The 17,983-nt window shown below is 35.2% G+C and overlaps 1 protein-coding gene across 13 annotated transcripts in view; it reads left to right on the forward strand.

Moving 5' to 3' along the window:
- STXBP5 (syntaxin binding protein 5) overlaps positions 1–17,983 on the forward strand; it is a 108,877-nt gene that overhangs the window by 54,829 nt on the left and 36,065 nt on the right. For all 13 annotated transcript variants that reach the window (XM_042017191.1, XM_042017193.1, XM_042017197.1 and 10 more), the window contains exons 8-14: positions 5,292–5,415; positions 6,469–6,547; positions 12,471–12,625; positions 13,656–13,728; positions 15,845–15,992; positions 16,206–16,273; positions 17,309–17,349. In XM_042017191.1, the coding sequence (XP_041873125.1) occupies positions 5,292–5,415; positions 6,469–6,547; positions 12,471–12,625; positions 13,656–13,728; positions 15,845–15,992; positions 16,206–16,273; positions 17,309–17,349 (688 nt within the window). The remainder of the gene's footprint in view (positions 1–5,291; positions 5,416–6,468; positions 6,548–12,470; positions 12,626–13,655; positions 13,729–15,844; positions 15,993–16,205; positions 16,274–17,308; positions 17,350–17,983) is intronic.

The following is a 17,983-nucleotide window of genomic DNA, read 5'->3' on the forward strand; positions in this document are numbered from 1 at the left end:
AGTAAGCTGTGCATTTGTTATGTGAAATACAGTTTATATTGCAGTCGTTTCCCAACTCATATGTTCATGAAAGAAATAAAACAAATTTCTCAACTATTAGTTTTTTCCTAAAAAAACCCCCAAATCCCTCAACCATAACTTCTGAAAACTAAAGCTTATTTTATAATCAAGTCTCTTCTTCAAGTAATATTTTGTTTGTTCTGATGTCAAGTAAGCTTTTCTATAATGCATTATAGATCACTATTTTTAGACTCAGTGTTCTGGTACATGGTTGACTGTAAGAGATTATTTTAGAGCATTAAAAACATGTCAAAGTAGCTTGTGGAATTAGGAGGACAGGGGAAAGAGAAACAACCCTGGTATGTGACTCGCCAGAAACCAAAGTGTGTCAGCATATTTCATTTCGTTGAAACAATTTTCATGATGTATTGTCATTTAAGTCTCAGTAGCTACATTTTTTTTTTGTTTGTTTTCTTTCTTTTGCAGCATTCTTTCCCCTTCCTTAGGTTGTTGACAAGTACCTTAGCATAGGTACTTGCAAGTTTTAAAATACTTTCTTTTTATATTTTGGTGAACCTGTAGAAAAGGAGTCGGTGTCATCATCCATTCACGTTTAAGTGAAATGCTGCCCATGTCCATGGAAACTAAGGGACTGTCATAATAAGACTGTGAAATCTGGATGGGATGTGGTAAATAACCAATCTGGTTTGCAGAATAACTAATCATGGACTTTGCCAGTCATGCACAGTATATTTCAAGCTCAATTAATGTCACAAGAGAGTAAAGGATCTTTGAGAAATCCAAAGAATTGTGAAAGGACTTATCAATGTCTCTGGTGCATTCCATATTTGCAGTGGTCTAAATTTGGTGTTAGAAAACAGGATTAGAAAAATTCTCTTGAAAACAGGGTGGAGTGCTTAAATTAATAACTTTTGTATTTTCTTTATGTGAAATTCTTCATGTACTGTTCTGGTTTTCGCTGGAATAGGTTTAATTTTCTTTCTAGTAGCTGGCACAGTGCTGTGTGTTTAGATTCACTATGAATAACTTTGATAACACACTGATGTTTTAGTTGAGCTGAGTAGTTCTTTTTATTCAGTTATTAAACTGTTCTTATCTCAACCCATGAGCTATACATTTTTTTCTGATTCTCCCCCACATCCTGCTGGTGAGTGAGCAGCTGTGTGGTGCCTGGCTGCTGGCTGGGGTTAAACCATGACAGATGAGAAGAGTGGTCTCAAACTGTTCCGAATATCATATGCGTGTAATCAGCTGTAGGGCTAAAATGAGCCCGTAGGAATTTAAAAGAATGGGATTTTTTGTATCCGTATTTAATAAATTCAAAGAGCTAAATTCTCTTGGTGGAAAAATACCATCAAAACTTGAGTCTTTATTGGTGAACTTGTCTCTTAAATTGTAAGGCTGCATTTAAATTATTAATTTTTGTACCTCTTAAAGGAACCAAGAGCTAATAGTAATTTCTAGGGATATTGACAACTTACAGCAGCAGTAAAATAAAATTTCATACAATATTTTTAAATATGCATTAATATCTTGAAAATCTAGTGATCTACTTAAGGTATTTCTGTAGGAGACTTGCATATAAATGCTTTTAATTTTGTTCCTCAGACTTTTTTTATTTGTGATTACATTTTACAGTCCTATGTAAGTCTCCCTCAGTTAACTGCTGCAGTTGCTGCAAGAATGTTTCCTTCTTAAAATAAGATATATTCACCTTTTTTGCAGGCAGCACAGCAGTAATTTTTCCACATGGGATAATCTTCCTGGAACAGATGGTGAATTGATTTTGCGTTTGTGTACAGCCTGTCTCCACATAAAACTCAGGGATAGTTTCTACAGTTTCTGATAAAGTTTTGGCATATGTGCCAGAACAGAACTATTGTGGTGGTATTCAAAAAAGTAAGATTCAATTCCCCACCCCCTCAGAAAATACATAACTATCTCAAAGTTTTGAAACAAACTTCCTTAGAATCCAGAACAGGTACCTTAAATTTGAATTAAAGTGAAGGTGGTAGTAGGAATACATCCAATAAGAAACCTTTAGTTGTAATTAATTGAATATAAAAATTTATCTAGACAAAGTTGGTTGCTTTCTTATTTGTCCTCTCTGTGTAAGTTCCTGTGAAGTTTCCCTGTATTTGGTTTGTGTTTGTAGATGGAAGGACTCAGAATGGTAGTGAGGTCAGGACTTGGTTTACCTGTGTAGACGACTCTACTTAAGGATACAAATGCCCTGTGCCTTAAATATAGCAACAATCCTCTGTGACACTTGGGTATGATTTTGTTATAAGGGGTTACTTTCTGGTCCCATATGACCAGCAAATATTTGAGAGACAGTTAAATCTGCAGCAGCTGATACAAGCATTCTGCTGTATTATGGTACCAAAAAGAAAACAGGAAGTTTTAATCATGGTGAGAATTAAGATTAAAACTGAGAGTTTTATTCTGCATCAGTAAGTTTTGTGTAAAATATTGGAATAAAAATGTATTACTCCTAGGGGCTCTTTAGTGTCTTACAAGATTTGCACAGATTTGCAGTCTTAGTGGATTCTGCTTGATTTTTCTCTTTTATGCTGTCCTTCAAATTCCAGCACTAATATTAACCCTGGAAAAAATGTCAACATTTTCTGCTGTTGTGTATTGAGATGATTTTTCAGATATCAGGGTTTTTTTGGTGACTGAGACTGTTTCTAGTAAACTAGTGCTATCAGCTAACTAGTACTACTTAAGGTTATTGTACTTTTTCCATTATAATTGTCTTGTCATTAGGTCATCTTGTGTACCTCGAGATAGTGCTGGAGCTACTTACAGAGTTGGTTTTATTTTTTAAGCTCACAAGAATTTCTGAATAGTGTGATAGCAAAGGATAAAAGTTTACCATACCCAGCTCACAGGTTTGCTGGATTATTTAAAAAAACATAAATCATGTATTTTAGTTACATTTTAAGAAATACTTAGCTGCACTACTAAATATAACAAGACACTCTAGAGAGGCTAAAACTAGACAGTAAATACCACAAAGCCAAAAGGCTCATTGTTCTCTTTCAGAGTTTTTTTTTCATCCCTCCATGTTCCCTCCAGAAAGTGAGAGCAGTCATCCTTTTCCTTTGTGCTCAGATCTTTTTAAGGGTTAGTGCTGTTTCAACAGTAATAGGTTGTTGCATTTCCCTCCTCTTGACTTTTTTTTTAAGAAAAGGAAGTGATCATTTCTCGTATTTATTCTTCCTTCCTTCTATAAAACTTGCTTTCTTACTGGTTCTTAAGGTCTATTGCTACATAAATGTGGATCAAACTATTCTATTTACATTATTGGCTGCCTACTGTTGTCAGGGTTAGACTTCTTATGGGAGATTATGTAAAATGTACTGATTATATTGTATTGCTAAGCATGCTGTAGACATTTATTTTCTTAGTGACAAGAGCTTATTAAAATGCATCTTTCTCTTTACTAGTAGAGTCAGCACTCTCAAGCTTGTTGATTCCTTGCTTTATTTGGTATAATGTTGGTATATAAAAACAAATTTTCAGTATTTATGCAAAATTTCTTTTACAATATCATTTGTTACTAAATAGAAATTTATTTGACAGAATGAGCAGGACTATTTCACTTGGACACTAGGAGACATCACGTGAGGCATGTAGGTTTCTGGGCTACATGTGTAGATGTGATATTGGTACACAGAATCTAACAAATTCTGTAGTGATTCCACAATACCTGGGGAACAATATTAAATTGAAATTAATAGAAGACTGGATATATGTAAACTACAGATTAATTCTGGCATAAATGCCAAAATTAAGCTGTAGTTTACATATATCCAGTCTTCTATTAATTTAAATTGGATAAATTATTATCAGAGACTCTAGGCTGATGTAGTATAGCCGTTTTTGTCTGTTGTTTAAGCTCTGGATTCTCCCAATCAGTTTGCTGGAACTTGTCTTGTCTCTTTGTATAACTTCATGAAATGTGAAAACCTGATCTGTGTATAGTCAGTTTGAGCAAAGCTTGCTTGGATCTGTCTTGAGATGTGCTCTTCACCCAGTGATTACTGCTTAAGCTTTCAGTGCTGGTTACAATTCTCTACTGCTCACACCACCAGGTTTCCTCACAGAGGAAATCCCTAGGTCCCTGAAGAGCTGGAGTGAGTGTAAGCCCTGCTTACAGACAGAATCACTGCTGAGGGTATCCACTCAAAAGATGATATTGTGGAGCCCATTAGCTTTCACTTATACAGCACCTGCTTTTCTAGTTTACCCAGAGTAATGCCTTTATAACAAAATCTACCTTTTCAATAATACCGAAGTTCCATGTTTCTTGCAGTTAATAGTTCCTTTTGCACGTTCTGGGTAGTAGAGAAATACTTTGAGGTTTCATTGTTTACTGATATTTTCATGCTATAACTAAAATGCCCTTGAATATCACCTAATGGTTTTGAAATGTCTCCAAGTACTAATAGAGATGCTGGAAACAGAAATGGCACCAATCTTTTCCTGCTACTTCATATTTTTGCCTTATTTTTATTCTTTGCATCATTTACTTTCCTCTTGCCTTAAGGCAGCAACTAGATTTTATTTATTTAGCTGTTTTCTGCAGATTTCATGTTGCATGGTGTAATCGTTCCATTCCTAATTTTGAGAGTATAGAGATGATTTTGTATTTATGGAAAGATTTACTAGTAGATTCCTACGCTTTCCTGAACTTCAAAGCTGCCATTGCTATATTAGAGCATCCAGGCCAATACTTTCCTTTCATCATCATCATTTCAAAAAAGGCTTATTACTTCAATTCTTGTTTTATGGAAGTTTTGAGCCAATGCTTGCCTCTTGTGCACATCCACATAGACATCTCAAAACGATATGCAATACTTGAACTTAATAATCTCATCCCATGGTTTTTTGTATGGACAGTATGTTTTTTCCCAATAGTGAAAAGTTTTGGTTAGAAAAGCTTAAATAAGTGCTTGCAGTTATTATCTTCATGCTACCTTTCATGGAAAAACACATCAATACTATGCTGAAGAGGATGGATTCCCCCCCTTCCCCCTAAACATGTCATTACAGTGAAGTATTTTTGATGGATAAGGTGTATCTGGAAGTACTACTTACATACAGAAAACTTGCCATGGGTAAATTCGGACATAATAAGATAGGTATTATTGAATTAGTAACTTCTCTAATTGGCTTCTGCTGTTTAATGTCACTGAGGAAGGTATAAGAATAAAATGATAAGAAGATACATGACTTGAGCTGTTCTGCTTTTTCTTGCATAGGCTATCCACTCCGTGGCTTGGCATCATGAAGGAAAACAATTCATTTGTAGTCACTCAGATGGTACCTTGACCATATGGAATGTAAAATCTCCTACCAAACCATTCCAGACAATCACTCCACATGGTAAGATGAAAATGGATACTCACTGCACTTGACAGCTCTTAAAACATAGAGAACTTGTTTTTAATAGAAATGTGGTTTGCAAAAAAAACCAAGTATTAAAAGTGCACTTTCAGTGCAGTAAAAACTTTGTCATACCAGTTTCTCATAGATTTCACTTGAAAAAGAAAAATCTTTATGAAGTAAGAAGCCAAATTAGCGCAGCTTTCTCTAAATCTGTAAACTTTAAGCTTGCCTTTCACACGATGGCACTGATCTCAAAGTTAACTAATGCATATTTTGTAGGGCTTGCTTTTCTCTTGACATTACAATCCCATGTATTGTTTAAAATGCATATAAGCAAGCACTTGTTTACGTATAAATGTGTAGGTTACCACATAAATTCTCAGAAAGGTTTGTAACAGAGGAAGACAAGCATCTGATAAGATGCTCCCACTTCTGAGAGGTCTTGCATTAATGTTAATCTAGGAAATTAACATTACATGTTGTTCTTCTGTGAAATATGCTGCTGCTCTTCGAATAAGTTCTGCACAAATGCCAGGCTTACGTGGTGTTCATGTCTCTATGTCATGTCTTAGCAACTTACTTTAGGTCCTTAAATGAGGATGTATCAGTGAGGATAATTGAACAGTTGAGGGAGAGCGGGCTTTTCATGCTCAATTGAAGTCTCAGCCCTGAAGGATAATAGTCAGGATAAACCTCACTTTATTTGTAAGCTGACCAATTTTAATTGCAAAAGGGTAGACACAACATAAATTTTAAATCTCCTAGTGCTGCTTAAAACAGCACTTTAGGGGAGGATTATATGTTTGAAAACAAATATTCTACAGCAGTTGGGTTTAGAGTTGTTTTTTTCCTAAACATTCTAAGCTGGTGTGTTGAGAGCTTTAACAAATTTTTAATTATATTATTCCAAGGCATACTCTATAACTGTCAAAGTTGTTGAATATATGTTTGCGTGAATGTTGTACTTCACAAGGTGCACACAGTGAATTTCATTACTTGCCATAATGTTATGGAACTGCAAGATTAACACAGGAAAATCATTTACTTTAGGAAAGCAGCTGAAGGATGGAAAGAAGCCAGAACCCTGCAAACCTATCCTTAAGGTGGAATATAAAACGACTAGAGCTGGGTAAGACTTGTTTTGGATGCAACATGAACTTATGTAATAGTGCAACATTCTGGGAATAGACTTTGTTTCCCACTTGTTGGGACACATATTGTGATGGTACAGCTTTGTTTTAGTTTTGATAAATCAGAGGTTGATGAATAAACTACAAAAACTTGTATGAATGAATTACTGTATACAAACCAAAGATGCTGCTAATGCATTATCTGCATGCTTCTTTCATGCTACTAAAAGTTGTGTGCATTTTTGCTCAATTTTTTGAGAGTTCTAAAGAAAAAAAAGGCTGATAAAGCATAGAAGACACCAAAACACAGACGTGATAAATTGAACTTTGACAAATAGTAGCCCAAATCGAATATTCTAAATTTTGAATACGTTCCTCCCCCCTAAAATGTTATTAACAGAAGTTTTTCTAGTAGAGCACAGTCATTTATGCAGTGAAATGTGCCTAATTATGCACATTGAGAATGTAACAAAGCAGTAATTGCAACAAGAGGCTCAGATGGAATTACAGTATCTAGAGTATCATGTTCTGTTACCAAGACTGCAATTAGGACTGATGGATTTCATGAACTGTGTGGAATTTCTTTTATTTGAGGTTCTAAAGTGATTTAAAGTGTTTGAGTAAAAAGTGCAATATAAAGATAAAATAGTCATGGAAATCTGTTCAGCTATTTGCAAAAGCTGATATTTTTTTCTTTTTTTTTAAATTTTTTGTTTTGTTTGTTTTCTTTTTTATTTGGGGGGGTCTGTGTACCATTTTCATTTGCTTTCCAGGCATTCAAATCTGTAGAAGATGGTTACTTAAATGATGCAATATAGTATGTGTTGATATACTCATAATATCACTGGTTTTAGGTATTTTTATTTTTTTGCTAAAAGTGAGGTAAGTAGAAACTTAAAACTGTAGCTAGTTCCCAGTTTTATAAAAAGCTATCATCATCTGAAAAGCCATGTTTTACTTGCAGAAGTGTACATCTGTCTGCATAATCCTTTCTCTGAAAGGATTACTGAAATATCAAAAGCGGATCTAAAGAGAGATAATCAAAAAATCTCAGCTTCAGCAAGTTACAATTTCTGCAATCAAAAGCCTTCAATTCTGAAGGAGATGATTAGTTTGGAGCTTGTTCTGTGGCATTATAGTATTACAATGTGAAAACTAGTTGATTTTTCACACAGTTTAAAGAGGAGCTTCTTTTAGTGTAATTTCTAAGAATTCTTGGGGGTTTGGGAAGGCTACTTTTTCCTAGTGTTGGGCTTTTTTTGTTTTTTCTGTTGCACCTCTCGTTTTCTGCTGTTTATCCAAACTGAGTATTTTGATACATTTTAATTTACTGCTCTCTCTAATGTTTTCTATCTTCAGTGCACTATTAAATCTACAATTATTGATAACTCTTCCTGAATCTTGAAATTAAGAGAGGTGAAAAAACTCCACGACAAATAAAGCCCCACCAGTCTGCACTGTGGTGGTGAAGCAGTGCACTGGAAATCTCCATTCATTTACTGCCATGGGTACTTCAGTTTACACTTCAATTTTCAGTTTCATTTGTAATCTTAAAAGAATTTCAAGGCAAGACAGAGCTACCTTTCAATACCTAAAATGTTGTTAGATTTTCTATTTACCATTTGGAATTGGCTAAGTAAGAACAAGATAAGATTTTAACTTTTATCTAAAGTGCTGTCATTTCTTATTCACGGTTTAATTTCTATAGCACAGAGAGTAATTTCTGGACAGGACAAAATTTTTCAGGCTACTGAAGCAATGTAAGAAATAAATAAACTTTTTTCTATAGCGGTTCACTATAGCAGTTCTTCAAAAACAGATTTAAAAAAACCCAGAGGAAAATAAAGCAAAAAAGCTGATATTGGAGAGATGCTATTTAATGCATATTTAAATTATATTTCAAGTCTTTATTATGAAAAAATGTTCACTATTACCATACTTTATTTTGAACATCTCTCTATCATCTTTTTTTTGTTTCTCCGTTATCTATGTAGCGTGCACAAAAATCTAGGTTTGTTTCAGTATCTCCTCCAGTGGAAAACATTTCATTCATATGATCTTAACTGTTTTTTTCACTGCTTCTAATTCTAATAATCTGTTTTTGGAGCAAAGGGGTTCAGAACCACCCAAAAGGAAGGAACATAACTGATGGCAACCTATATTAAGGGCTACAGACACTATTATTTTTACTGTTAAAGCTCTTATTAATTCTTTCTCACTTTTTTTTTCTGCATTATGTTTTCCATATTGTAAAACTGGGGTCAGGACAACAGGAGGACATGAGGCCTTTTCTGGGTTTTATGGGCTACCTATTTCTTTTTCTAACTTTGTGGGGGTTTCTGTTGTTTGTTGGTTTGGTTTTTAAGTTTACTGCAAATAGTGCAAAAAGTGAAGTATCCAGAGCCCAAGTAATTTACCCTACAACGAGGGTATGTCTGTAGCTTTATTTCTGGGAGAATATATATGGAAAGGTTACTATTGATTAATAAGGGGTGAAAAAGGTACATGCTTGGTATATTCCTTGTGCAAACTGGCATGATTTTGCAATCCCAGAGCATAATGTCATTGTACTGCAGCCATTTTTCATCTAAAATACTCTTTTTGTGAAGCACTGCATTTCAAAGGTAGCTTACTTTTTGATCTTTCTGAAATAGTTCCCATGTTGCCTGTTATGCATACTTTTTCTGCCTAAAGTGAATCCAGAAAAGCTCTTGAGCTTCCTAATGCCACTCCCTTCCCCTCCAGATTCAGTCCGTCCTGACGCCACTTTCCACCCCTGCAGGTTCAGTACCTTACAGTGTTTACTCTGGTTGATATTAGGATTATGGTAAAATTGCTCTTGTCTAATAGAAATTAGAGCTCAAAAGTCTCCATGTAAAACAAAATCCAGTAGGGTTTTGTCTTGGTAGCTGATGCAGGTGTCATTGGCTGACTGAGCAGTGCCTCTTAGCAAGATGGTTGTGTGTAATTGGGACCCAGAGGTTACATTAGTGATGGTGTCTCCCACTAAGTAAAAGTTTTTGATCTGTTCATTTAGTTTGAATAGTACTATTTTCTTGTGTGAGCTTGTTGGTTTAAAACCACACTTCTCAAAATGAATTTGTAGTTTTATCTTCACTACGACTTCAAGACTTCCAGAATTAAGGTAAACTACTTCTTGATGTCTTTTCCATCTTTATACTAGGATTAACTTCTCAACAGATTTACTCATGGTTTGAAAAATAAGCCAGATGGTACCAATGACCTGATTTCTGTATATACCATTCTCTCACACATCTGGATTGCCAGAAGCTAGCTCACATTTGACAGTTTACTTCTAAAATTGAACATCCTCCTGGGTTGTGAGCTACTCAACTCTCAATTGTATTATGTTTTCATATGTTGCAAGACCTAATCCTGTGTTTTCTGAATATTTTTTCAATGACCCTTTGCCCCCTTTTATAGTGAATTTCCCATAGTATTGTCCAAGTGATTTTACGTATTTAACTGATGAGGAAATTCATGTAAGGGGCTTACTTGCAAACCTGCTGAAGCAGAACTGTTTCAAAGAATCTCTGTATGAGCAGCTGCTAAAAATGCTACATAGCAATTCTCTAAGATCCGAACCCTGGTTTTTTTAAATGTCTTCCATTGTTTCAGGTAGGTAAAATGTAATTCCCAAAGTTGAATCAGTCTCATCTATTATGTAAAGTATAAATCTTTTAAATTACTTATTTCTAATAACGTTGATGTCCACTAACCTTTTAATATGTATCACAGGGGAAAGATAACACTTCAATTAGAAAATGCACAGCCTCATTCATGGTAAATCCATGGTTTCATGAAAATATGAAAAATTCATACACAAACTTGTAGTGGTCTTTCTGTCAGACTCAAGTCAGCTTTAATCTTTGATTCATTTGTGGAAAATCTGTGTGACAGATCAGTGTGCTCTATTCTTAGCTCTTCCATTCCTTGCTTCTAAAGGATACAGCCTCCAGCAAGCCTGCCCAAAGCAGTTTGATTACCTTGAGAAATAAAACCAGGAGAAACCGACATACAATTGTCACTGTGACATATGAAAATTAAAAACTGAAATGTGTTACTTTGTTATTGTCAGTTGATCTCAGTGAATCTGCAAATCTGGTAATTACTGCAAATTGTCCTGGCAGCATTATTGTTTAAAAAAACCTGATGATTTCTGTGGACAAAAAAATACTGCAATAAATCATTCCTATGCAATGAAACCACACCAGTATTTTTCTCTTCACCGACATCCTGAAAAATGTCAGACTAAATTTGAGTGTGTAACTTTCTGGAAATTACTTCATGAACCTGACCATAAAAGATTGTGTGAAGTTTCAATACGAAGAGCTAAGATTAAATGAAGACTCGGAGAAAACTTAATCCTTTTCTAGAAATACACTCTGGGCTGCTGTGGGATGCAGGATATTGAATTTGATGGAGCCATGGCTTGATTTATGGCCATTTCTTTGAGGTCTCTTCCTCAGCCAGCTGTACTCTTTGAGCCTATCAAATCTTCAGTCACAGGTCTTCCTGGAAGATCAAGCAGGTTGTGAAATAATTGTAGAAGCTGGAAGCTTATCTCAGTCTGTTTTGTCTTCAATGCTACAAACATGGAGTACATTTCAGCCAAGTCTTAAACTCAGGAATTGCAGCATGTGCAGAAACCAAACCCTTAATATACAGTTTTCAAGAATTAAGGTATATCTAGTCTCACATTTGTGTTTCAAGTGCCAACTAGTGAAAGCCATTTAGACAGTGTGGAAAAGATGGTATTATAGGAAAGGATAAAAAAAAGGTTTCTTCAGCCTCCCTTTTTACAATATATCAGGGTGGGGTTTTTTTCCATAGGAAACTTTCTCCAGATACTGATATACTAGCTTCTTCAAAGGAAGATGCAAACGAAGGTTCGGATTTCCACTGAAAGTGAGCATAAAAGTAGATCAGAGGCAACTGATAGATGTGTCAAGTGCCTATTTTTCCTTCAGAAATATAATGTGAAATTTCAGGCAATAGTCAGTAATGAGTAACATTTATTTTTTGAGCTGTATACTTACAGTCAGTCTACTCTTTAAAAAGGATTATATCCTATTTCAAACATAAGCAATATTAAAATGAGTGACTCTTGAAAATCAGGAAATAAGAAAATACCTAGTAAAATGCATGCATTTACTTCATCTTGTTTTTCGATAAATGAAATGGTAAACTGTACATGATGTGCATATTGGAAATATATGGATGTATTTGAAAGTATGTTTCTGCAAAGGCTTTTTAAAAAAAATTCAAGGGAAGCCTCTAATCTCTTCTCACGACTAGAAGAAATATCTTTGCTTTGCTCTACTCAGCTATTTGATTTTGCACTGGGAGCAGTGTATGACAAAGTAGTTTCTTGACTTTTGTGCACGGTGGTAGGGGGGAAAATTAATAAAATGTCTAGAGTAAATGTGTGATGCTACTTAAAAGGTTTTATGTCTCTGAAGCTTATCAAACAATTGGTTGCATCTCCAAGGCAGTCATATTACTGTACAGCAAGTAAATGGGACTATTTCTTCCGGATTCTGCTGGACTGTTTTATGTTATGGATAAATGGAACTGTTGGCAAATCTGAATCTGCAGTTCCATAGAAAAGAAACAACTCTAAAGTTGTACAAATTTTTTTTAAAAAATCCCATCTTGCCAAGCAGTTACAAAGATTGGTTAAATAAACAAAAAGTTTGGAGGCGATGTCTGACTTAAACAAGAGTTAGAATAAGATTTGAAATACATACCCAAGCTGTATATTTCATGGAGAGCTGGTTTACATTTTTTTTTACTCCCTCTCTGCTTAATGATATCTCATTGAACTTTATCAAAAGGTTGCAAAACCTGCCCAGTCTCTTTTATCCTGACTTGATCCTAAATGCCTCTGCTTTATTCCAGGGAGCCTTTCATCATTCTCTCAGGAGGCTTGTCATATGACACTGTAGGAAGAAGACCCTGTTTAACAGTCATGCATGGGAAAAGTACTGCTGTGCTAGAAATGGATTATTCTATTGTTGACTTTCTAACCCTGTGTGAAACACCATATCCTAATGGTAGGCTCTGTAAAGATTTTTCTCAGTACCTTGTCTTATCGTCTCTGGATTTTTATCCCATCAGAATATTCTTTACTATTGTCTTTCTGTTTTATCTCTGGGGATCAGACTGCAGCGGCAACATCTGTTATCCCTATTGTATGAAGTGTGGTTCACTTGCCAAAACCATAATAGAATAGTTTATAATAAGCCTATTTTGCTTCTAGAAAAAAAGCCAATTACTCATAGCATGTTTTTTCTTTTTAATCCCAAAAGCATGTGCAGACAAAAAGCATTACAGCTTTAAGCTGTAGTTACTGGAGCAGATGTGTTCATCTATGTATATTTGAGCACATAAGGCCTTTCCAGTCAATGCTAAACCATGAGGAGCAGTTCTGTATTATTTTTAACTTTTAGTGGCTTTATTCATTCCAATATTTACATGGATTTCATCAATAATCTATACTCTCCCCTCTGCAGCAGGGGATTTCTTATCATAGTTCAGGTAGTTATCTCACATGAATAGTATTATGTTGCTGATGATTCCAATGGTTTTGGCTGTCAACTTGCATCAGAGTATATAAAACTGCTTAGCTTGGAATTTGAGGTCTGGCTGAAAGAGGGCAATATAAGATTTGGAAACTTTTTCAGGTTTCTTATTTTACTGTCAAGTCAGCTCTCTTTTGAGCCATTTTGTAAGCAATTAAAACTTAAACCCTACTGAGTATGAGGAAAAGCAGTTTAGGGGTGGGAGGATGTTATGATTCAGAAATTGGCTCTGTCTCTCATATAACCTGCTTATACAAGTTACTCTGCATGTTCCTTTTTCTGCTATTTGAGCTGTTGAGAATTTTGAATAAAAGAACATGATTTTTCCCAACTTAACTTGGAGTATTCAGGAGTCTGCGTGTATAAAATATCTTCAAAAACTGTAGCCCATCTGAGTGGCTTTCTAATCTCAACTGCCAGAGTGCAAGGACTGATTCCATTCTTGAGGCATACATGCCTGAGCTCCATTTACCAACAGGTAACTTTTTGTTGTTGTTTTCAGACTTTCAGGAACCATATGCTGTAGTTGTTCTCCTAGAAAAGGACTTAGTACTGATTGACCTTGCACAAAATGGGTAAGAATCTTCTGTAGTCCTTTTTAATCATTGGCTGCAGTGATCAGCCTATTGTTCTACTTTATAGTGTTTTAGTCTAACATAATATCTCAGAGCATAAAATTTTGAATATTAAATTTAAAATTTCTTCAGCTGAACTGACAATCTTGTTATATCAACTTTTTTCAAGTTAATGTGTAGTAGATGAGTAGAATATCATGTGACTTTTTCCAGGTTTTATTGACTGACCAAAATGATTCATAGATCACTTCTGCTTTTTAAGTATCCCAGTTTATTTTGAAGTTGATTCCTTAATGTTATGAGGGGAGTTTGAAGTTTTGGGGAGCTTGCAGTTTTGAGGAAGGCAGCAGGGAGAAGAACTGATCAGATAAGCCAGGTAATTTGGCTGTTGTCATCACTTAAATACTTGCTGATATTACTGCCAGATAAATTGCTACCTTTAAGCATAAAGTGACTCCATACTGATGCAATAATATCATATATATAAAATTTGAATGATAACATCTGCTGTCTGGTTTATATCTCTGGGAAGAGGCTGCTCAAGAGGAGTATCCTATTGCCGTATTCACTAATAATACCTGACGAAAACATTGAGTCTCTTGTTTCTTTCTCCGTGGAACAGTCCATACACTGTTACTTGTGGTGATTAAAATTCTAGATGCTACATATTTTTTTGTGAAGAGTTTTAACATTTGTATAGGCAGTATCAACTAACTGTTAAGGGATAAGGAGCAGAGGAACTAGGTAAGACCTTGGTACTGTTCCTGATTAAAAATCTCCAATGGTCAATGAAGAAAAATCCTTGTGAAAAACATCCTTCTAGGGCAAAATGAAAGCCTGGAATTATTTGTCCTCAAAGTCAGTGATAACACCTTAGACAATGAAGATTCTATGAGATTTCAAAAAAGATCAAGTTTTGTCCAAATATCTCTGCAGCTACTGAGCAATTTCATTTAGCTTTTCCCAATGTTATATGGCCATATGCTGTATCCAAAACTGGTTTCTGATATACCAATAGCGTTAAGCTTCCAACCTTCGTATTTAGTTTGCAGTGCCTGAAACTTTAAGTTATGTTAAAGCTTATTCTATTTCATACTAAAAAATCTTCAGCAGTTACGTTTTTAGTAGACTTACAATGGTCTTTGTTATGATTGACTTGCAAACTATTAATTGTTTCACACCTGAAAAAGAAACAAAATTAATACCAAAAAAGTCTACAGGCTTTCTTTTACCTTGTGTTCTCACAGGGATTTGTCATATTTTGTCAAAGTTAAGCCTCTTCTGCGTGTAATTTTTAAAATATCTTTGTAGCTTTCCATATAACCCTGTATAAAGTTCCTGATATGCAGAATATTTTAAGCTGTTGTTGCTAATTTTTTCCTTTAGATGGGTTGAGAAGCTGTGTCTTTTCACCTCTCAAAAAAGGGGAGGTAAAAAGTGCAAAACAACATATAGCATGCATTTCTCTGGAGATACATGTTCTTTGAACACAGATACATTTCCCTCTGTTAGTATTATTGACCTTTTCCTCGTTAAGCCTCTGTCACTTTTCTGATGGAGGTAGTGGTGGGGACCATATGTGTGTATGTTCTTCTAATTGGTGACTGAGTGTTGCTGTCTGTAATTTTCAGAAAGTGATCTTAGAGTTGCAAGTAGATTATGCAAAGTGCTGGATGATTTTCTGTTTTAGTACAGTGTGCTAATACAAAGCAAGATGGGAGTCTTCCTGTCTTTATCCCTGGAAGAATAGGCTGAAGAGTTAGAAATAAATTCATAGCTCCATGTTACTACAACTGGGTCTTCCACAGGCCACTAAATTAGTATGCTCTTAAAAATATGAAATCCAGGGAATAGTAGTGTTCTAGAAGTACTCTAAAAACTGTACAAACTTCAGATTCCGTCTAGAGTACTGCACTATCTTTATAGTGCACTAGGTGAGCAGTAAAGTTGTGTAGTAAAGTTGCGTAGTATATTTGTTCGTAGTCTATTTTGATATGCATTTATTTTTCTCTGTCCAAAAAGAATGCCAGTTTAGTCCTTAGTATTTTACTTGTGTTCTGCACTTCCAAAAAAAGTTTTCCCTGGATTAACAGTTATTATCTTTCTTCCTTTAAAGGTATCCTATATTTGAGAATCCCTATCCTTTGACTATACATGAGTCTCCGGTTACCTGCTGTGAATATTTTGCTGATTGTCCTGTGGATCTCATACCTGCCCTCTATTCAGTTGGTGCTCGACAGAAACGTCAGGGTTACAGTAAGAAGGTACAACATCTACTACACGTTTTTATTTTAAAATACTGAGAATTAGAAGCTCTAAATAACATGAATGGCCGTACTAAGACCAAAGCTTCACCTGACTCATCCTGCCTTTGACAGTGGCTAATAGCAGGGGAGGATCTGCAGTAACTGTAGTAATTTGCCTTACCTTTGCACTGTATGATATTTTCTTCCTCAGTATATTTGTTAATCTTCCAGGAATGGCCTATTAGTGGAGGCAACTGGGGTTTGATCACTCAGAGCTATCCAGAGATAATTATTACAGGGTAAGTGATACCATAGTCTACTAATAACTTTCTTAGCTGATTAAGCAGAAGTGAGAATTGTTTGTTTCTCTTTTGGAACATTGTTTTGCATGAGTGGTTTGAGTGATTCATGAAATTATGATCACCAGACATGTCCTTGGCATAATCTCCTTGAAGTGCTACTGAGAAAGTAAAGCAGAATGTGGAAGGGAAGGTAGAAACAAAATGATAGCAGATGTTTTACAGGTATTATTATTATGATGTGATATTGTGATTACCTGTGCTTGCTATCAAAATATCTTGGATCAAAGTTACCTTTTATTCTTTAATTTTTGCAAAATAGCTGAGTACTGTTTTAAATAAGCACGGTAAGTCCATTGAGTAGTTACTGAGTTCAGTTCTCAAAGGGAAGCCAACTTTTTATCTCGAAAAGGACAAGCAAATACTTAAATCTGATCATTTTGAGACTGATCTTTCTAATACAACTGTAAGGAACATAAGTGAAATTTAATTTATAACTGTGCAGTGCATCACTGAAAGTGAGAGCCCTTTTAAAGTGTTTTTAGAACAGTCCATTAGCCATAATCAGGATTACTGTCACCTTGTACTACACATTGCAGAGACTTTGAGACAGTCCTGAAAAAATATAGTCATCTGATTCTCAAAATCAAGGCTAAATAAACAAGTTAGGTGACTCATTAACAGTGAGATACTGTATATTTAGGCATCTTCTTTATAAGTGTTGCTCCTAATATAGGGCATCTTTTAAGAAACAGTGCACAGTAAGGTATGCTTCAGTATTTAAAATGGCAAATTAACTTAGTACAGTGGGATCATCAGGGAGTTAGGCTTCAAATGTTTTTCTAGTCTCTTCTGTCCAAAGTATTTGGAGCACATATTGGTAAAACACTGGCTTTTAATAAATTGTGAAAATCAAGTGTCACTAAGAATACTAATAAAAATAGAATGTTAACTGTATACTTTCCCATCAGTAACAGAGGTCTAGCACTCCAACTAATCATTTTATCATCTCGGGTTTTTTTTAATGTTTCATAGGCATGCTGATGGATCAATCAAGTTTTGGGATGCGTCAGCAAGTAAGTGTTTTCAGTTGAGATTTTTCCTGTGCTGTTTTAGATTTTTCATCTTTAGTTAAAGGGTCAGTTACATCTGATGGTCTACACAGCTCACAGTGAAAAATGCAGCAAGAATTCAAAGTAGAAATCATTGCACTAAGTTAGATGTTTGGTCTAGTTTGAACTAACCCTACTCTTGGTACTTAAAAGCTGTTTAAAGTAATCTTGGAATCATCATCAGTTGTCTTGAAAACTTGCAGAAAACTGGTGAGATTCCAAAAGGCTGAGGCGTGTATGGTTGTGGGAGGGAACAGATGTAATGTATATGTTTAAAAACTGGGAGGAGGACTATTTGGAGTGTTAGAGATCTTTAATTTCGGTTTGGAGTGGGAGTGGAACCTGGGAGAGAGGAGGGGGGAAGCCAAACCTGATTGAATGTGTGCTTAAAAATTCTATTCAGTATAGATCTGTCAAAAGGAGATTCTGTTAAAGACACTAAGTTTCTTTCTAAAACAGATAAATAAACCTATTAAGGGAGAAATTGGAAGTATCCTCTATATTGATTTAAAAACTTTTGAGTCTTTCTAATAGGACAGTCTTACAGATGAACTAGGGAAATGTGGTTCAGGTAAAACTACTGAAATGTGGAAGTGGA

This window comes from Corvus kubaryi, unplaced genomic scaffold (assembly GCF_017639235.1).
Source record: "Corvus kubaryi isolate FWS band 111438036 unplaced genomic scaffold, C.kubaryi_AGA036_p1.0 split3-73, whole genome shotgun sequence".
In the NCBI taxonomy this organism is placed as follows: Eukaryota; Metazoa; Chordata; class Aves; order Passeriformes; family Corvidae; genus Corvus; species Corvus kubaryi.